Source organism: Tachysurus fulvidraco, chromosome 3 (assembly GCF_022655615.1).
Source record: "Tachysurus fulvidraco isolate hzauxx_2018 chromosome 3, HZAU_PFXX_2.0, whole genome shotgun sequence".
NCBI classification, from domain to species: Eukaryota; Metazoa; Chordata; class Actinopteri; order Siluriformes; family Bagridae; genus Tachysurus; species Tachysurus fulvidraco.
Window position 1 is genome coordinate 9367692 of NC_062520.1, and position 6000 is coordinate 9373691.

Sequence of the window (6000 nt, forward strand, 5' to 3'; positions counted from 1 at the left end):
AACCATGGCATGGACTCCACAAGTCCCACAGATGCTCGATCGATTTGAGATTTGGAGTTTAAGTGAACACATTGCATGCTATGTTCCTCAAACCATTCCTGAACATTTTTTGCAGTGTAGCAGATGAGCACACTATCCTGCTGATAGAGGCCACTGCCATTAGGGTAAACTGTTGCCATGAAGGAGCGCACTTGGTCGGCAGCAATTTTCACTTTGGATGGTGCATGTCAAAATTAACATCCGCATGAATGTCAGGATTCAAGTTCCCTAGCACAACATTGACCAGAGCATCACAATGCCTTTGTCGGCTTGCCTTCTTTCCATAGACCATCCTGGTTTCATCTCTTCCCCAGGTAAGCAACACTCACACTCACGCACACACGTACATGACAACATAGCTTTCGTTTACAATGAAAATCTATACATACTTGCTGTATTCCTTGTTCATACTTGTTCATACCTTAAAGCAGAAATAAGCAAGTGGATAGCTGACACTGGCTTAGAAACACTCCCTGTTCATAAAAAAAATTACTGCTTACAGACCCATTCAGAATGCACTCTAATAGCTTCTCATACCTCACATCCTTAACATATATAATTTAAATGACATGAATGTTCTGACATTTTAAGCTTGTTCCTATTTCTTCCCTAGTAAATTGCTTTCACTGTACAGTACATAAGTGAGGCACCAAAGCGGAAACCCATTCTCTGGCAAATCAAAACATGTTCTTGGAGAAATGATGCAACCTTAGAACATTACATTACAATTTCAGCAGAGCAGAGTGTTGTGAAGCATGTGTGTTTGTGTCTGAGTGTGTGGATAGCATTGTCATCTATATAGGTCAAATCTTCACAGAAGTTCTTATAAGGTTATTAACCAGCGCCTCTGGCACTCACCAGTCAGTCTGTATAGAGCGTTCTATAAAGACAAATTGTTTTCATTACATGCAATTCTTTGCAGTATGCTTTCTAGCCCATTTCCAAAAAAATATTAATAAATAAATAGATAGATAGATAGATAGATAGATAGATAGATAGATAGATAGATAGATAGATAGATAGATAGATAGATAGATAGATAATAATAATAATAATAATAATAATAATAATAATAATAGGCAGGAGTTATAAATTGTAATTTAAAAAGTAGACATAAAGTAAATAGCAATAGTCCTACAATTTCCAATTTTTCCTTCACTTACCAACATTCACCACAGCATTGAGCTTGAGCTCACTGAAAACACTTAATTAATTAATTACACCAATTAATTACAAAATTACTCCCTCCAGGAGTTTTTTCACAATTTTGCAAATGTGAGCCAAGATGCGTTGTGTGACATAATCACTAAGCGCATCGAAGATTGGTTAAAGATCCCTAGACAAGTTTCTACAGCCTAAATAGCCATGACAGGAAGATTGTGAGTGCTGATATTTTTAAGTTCTCTCTTAGACTTTCAGTTCTCCTACTACTGTGAAACGATTGTGTAGGGGCTGTATATAAGGACTGTATATATATATATATATATATATATATATATATATATATATATATATATATATATATATATATATATATATATATATATAGTATAAATGTTTGGAGGAGTATATAAAAGTATACTGTGTTAATAGAAGTATATCATATAAAAGCAAATGTCCTATTTCATGGTAATATTTAATAGGGTTTTGTGAATGGAAGTTGTTTTTGTTGTTTGAAAGTTCCAAATTTCTGACAGTAATATGAAGAGAATGCTTCGTACATTAAATTGTTAGTGAATGTGTCTGTAAATGTTTTCATACACCAAAGTAAGCTACAAAACCCATGATCAGATTTCATTCCAGCATGGCTCATTTTCTTTACACTCACAAAGTATGCTCATAAATGCCATTCCCACAGAAAAATGTGCTTACAGCACTTCTGATTTACATTACAAAAAATGCATCAATATAATGGCAAAATAGTTACAGCTTTTCTTCTAGGCACAGTGAATGCTGAATCCCAGTAATGCAGCTCAGCCATTGCAGTGCATCAGCAGCCATAGATTGCTTTCTTTCAAGTCATCTAATTTACGAAATATACATTTATTTACTTGACAAAAAGTCATGTATTTTGACAATGATACAAACGTAAATGTAAAAATGCAAATGTAAACAAACTAAGGAGATCTTGTAGAATACAATTTTATGATCAACATTGGATTATGGGGCTGGAACTAACAGGATTTTTTTTTAGAAAAGGCATCTGGTAGGGCATTGAAGCTTAGTGGGTCGCATGTTTGGCCTGAACCTCCAGGGTCAGGGTTTTGCTTCTTGCATCTGCCCTACCTACATGTGTGGAGATTGCATGCTCTCTCTAAGCTTCTGGGGTTTTCTCTGATCATTCTCATTTCCTCCTCAAGGCCAAACACATGTGTGTAGGCTGATTGCCACTAAACTGTTTCAGAAAATAGATGGACAGAAGACTGATTCATAAATGGTCATGTAAAAAAATTGTTCAAGCTACCTTGATAAAGTAGGTTGAGGCTCAATGTATGATTTTGCCTAATGAAGAAGGAATCATTCATCAAAATTTTTTAATTAACCCTTGGTTTAATCAATAGCATCATCTTAAACTACAAGAGCTTTAGTGAATCAGACACTGATCTTGGGATGGTGAGGATGTCTGGGGAGGATGTTTGTTCATCCCTAAGGCGTTCAGTGGGTTGAGTCAGAGTCAGGGCTCTCTGTAGGACACTCAAGATCTTCCACTAAACCTTCACAAACTAAGTGTACCACTGTCTTGCTGGAAGAGGTCAGAGGCTCTTAGTTCCAGTGAAGCAAAATTGTAATGCTACAGCATAAAAGACATTATTGAAAATTATGTGTTTCCAACTTTTGGCTGTATAGTCTAAGTTGCAGTATTATCTGATGTTGTTCTTTTAGCTGCTCCTTGTTAAGGGTCACCACAATGGATCTCCCTTCCTGTTTTACCCACATTTGATTATTGGTCAGGGAGCAAACCCCACCACTGAAGAGGTAACTCTCAGTGCCGTTTCCATGCAGATAAAACTGGAAGCATTGCATCAGGAATGGCATCTGGTGTAAAATCTTTAGTAAATCTAACATGCAGACCTGGAGATCTGTTGTGGTGACCCAAGGAGCAGCCAAAAGAACATCAGCTAAAACTTAGCCAATACAGCTAAAAATTGGAAACCAAAACAAATTATTATATATACCGACATATATATGTGAGAGGACAAAAACATAATACAGATTAATAATATATTGTTTGTGTTAATCCTTAGTGTTGACTGACAGAGACTGCTCAGTAAATTAAAATGATTTATGTCACAGTGCTGTTCAAAACTGGATTCAGATTGGTCAAAAGGCCCCTGGTTAATTAAGCAATATCCCACTGGCAATACTGCTTTTATTTAACAGTTCCATGAACAAGTAGTTAATATCAATTGACTGACACAGAATAGCCAAGTGTTCTGTCTATTTTTACTCTGCAAACAGAAATAGAAGAAGCCACACATCAGTTATTTACCTCAAATTGATTTGTACATCAAATTGACTTCCCTTTTTCCTTTTCACCATCATCTGATATATATAAAACTGATTAAGAGCTGTTTTATTTTGTTTTGGGATGTGTGATAACAATTCCTTTGCTTTATGTCAGGCCACACCACATCACATCATTGAATAAACCAGTGATTATTTTCTAAAAGAGCACACTTTGTTTGAAATGCTGAACACATTCCAACTTAAATACTAAACAGGTAAGGCCACACCACACCACATCATTGAATAAACCGATACTAAACAGTTCATTTTTTTCCTGTGTTACCTGGCCTAGGTGTGTTTATAGCTTGTATGTGTATGTATACATAATATATAATATGCTATTACGTACACATGCTAAGTGCTTACGTTATGACCCTTTTGGCCACCCAGGTAATGGTGTCTCACATGCTTCTAGCTCTAGCGTGGTGGGAAAGCCTTGCATTAGCTACTCTTCCTCGGGGGTTACACGGCGTGATATAAAAAGCTGCACGGCGACTTACCTGAGAGAATAAAACCTGCCTGTGGATCATGCTCCCATCACTGACCATGCTGAGAGCGACGCTCCGTCCTCCCCATAGTAATGTTTCGTTTTAGCCGTAAGGTTCCCACACGGAAGTGAACAGTGAACCGCTGTGATAAAGGTACTCTTGTTGCCGCTTTATCCCCATCTGCTCCTGTTCACTGGGTACCATGGACAGCAACCAATCAGCCCACGCCTGTTATCACGCGCGCTCTGACTCCGCCTATAGAACACGTGTCTTCACAAATAACATAATAAGTAATATATTATATATAATATATAAATAATATAAGCTGCACGGATAATGTAGTCATTCGTTTAGGCACAATCACTTAAACGGAATCTGGAAACTAGATACTCGACAAATTGTGCTAATTGATTCATAAATCTGATAACGAATACATTAATGTTATAATAAATGAATACTTTTTTTAATGTATTTATTGTTATTTATAATGATTCACTAAAATGTATTATGATTCACTGTGTAAAATGATAGCGATGATATTTTAAACTTTATACCTTTGGAAAAATATTGGCTTATGATGTGCAATGAATTTTCAGCTGATTTTAAATGAACAACAAAATAAAGGTTAAAATAACATAAAACAAATGTATAAATAAAAATGCGAACAATGATTTATATAATGTACAGAATAAACATGCTTTTTATTTCAGCTGTTATGATGCAGCCCTGTTATTATTATTGCCTATTTATTGTGATGTTTATGCTACTGCTAGTGCCTTGTGTAAAACTGGGGATGCTTTACCTAAAATAATTAGAAATTATTCACATCTTATTCTTTATTATCAGTCAGATTATATACTTTATTATCACTGACATTATCTAGTAGAACGAAAGTTATATACTGTAAGGAGCAGCCTGACTTTAAATCAAGGCAGCAATGCAGGATAGTAGCAAAGGGTTTAGCTTTCTGACATGGAATATTTTTAATTGCATACAAAGCAAACTGATATTAGACAAATCATTAACCTAAGGTAGATGGTAACAGTCACAACACTGGCTGAATGAGCAAACAACATACCAATTGTTTTCTTCACATAATCTACCCATATCACAACACAATTCTTATACAAAGCTTATTTTAATATTATAAATCATTATATCATTATACTTATGTTGTAAATGCTCATGCCTCGAAGAAAGCTAAGCGACCTATATATATATATATATATATATATATATATATATATATATATATATATATATATATATATATATATATATATATATATATATATATATATATATTCTTCTTCCATTCTGTCTGTGTGTGTTTGTGTGTGTGTGTGTGTGTGTGTGTGTGTGTGTGTGTGTGTGTGTGTGTGTGTGTGTGTGTGTTAGTCTGTTCTAGGGCATGCTATATTGCTTGACCTCTCCGAATTGTTATTATGAGGACTTAAAAAGTAATACTCTGCATGGATTCCATATGACATGCATCAGTGTGAGGATTTTTAATCTCCTGCAACTTATGCCAGTAATATCTACTAAAAAAATATGCAATTTTAGCAATAGATATATAAATATCATCATTCTGACCATTTGTCACTGTTGAATGCTTGATTCTGATTGGCCAGAAGATGTTGTTACATTTTCTATAAAAAGCAGTTCTGACTGTAGTTCCAGCTACATGGGAAATCAGAGCTTGATTTTAATACACTCATTCTAACTTGTTATCATTTCTTTACTAAAAATGTACTCAGGAAATTTTATAGAAGATGAACAGATTTGAAAAAAAGTATGAGTTGACATGGCTCTCAATGAGTTATAGTTTATTTTGCATTTTGGAATGAGTCTCTAGTTCAAATGTTTTGTAAAAGTCTGAACTAACTTCTTTTTATCTTGTTCATGACAATCTGTATTTTTTTCTGTCTTATTAACTTGAAGAGAAAGAAAAAAGAGTCTGATGAAT

General features: G+C 34.7%; 1 protein-coding gene across 5 annotated transcripts in view; it reads right to left on the bottom strand.

The window, feature by feature from the left end:
• LOC113644826 (E3 ubiquitin-protein ligase HECW1) overlaps nucleotides 1-4238 on the bottom strand; it is an 84220-nt gene extending 79982 nt beyond the window's left edge. For 4 of the 5 annotated variants that reach the window (XM_047811673.1, XM_047811675.1, XM_027149952.2 and 1 more), the window contains exon 1: nucleotides 4047-4238. In XM_047811673.1, coding sequence (XP_047667629.1) covers nucleotides 4047-4094 — 48 coding nt within the window. In that variant the 5' untranslated portion in view covers nucleotides 4095-4238. The remainder of the gene's footprint in view (nucleotides 1-4046) is intronic. The other variant, XM_047811672.1, reaches the window with a different exon arrangement.
• Between the last annotated feature and the right edge of the window lie 1762 nt (nucleotides 4239-6000).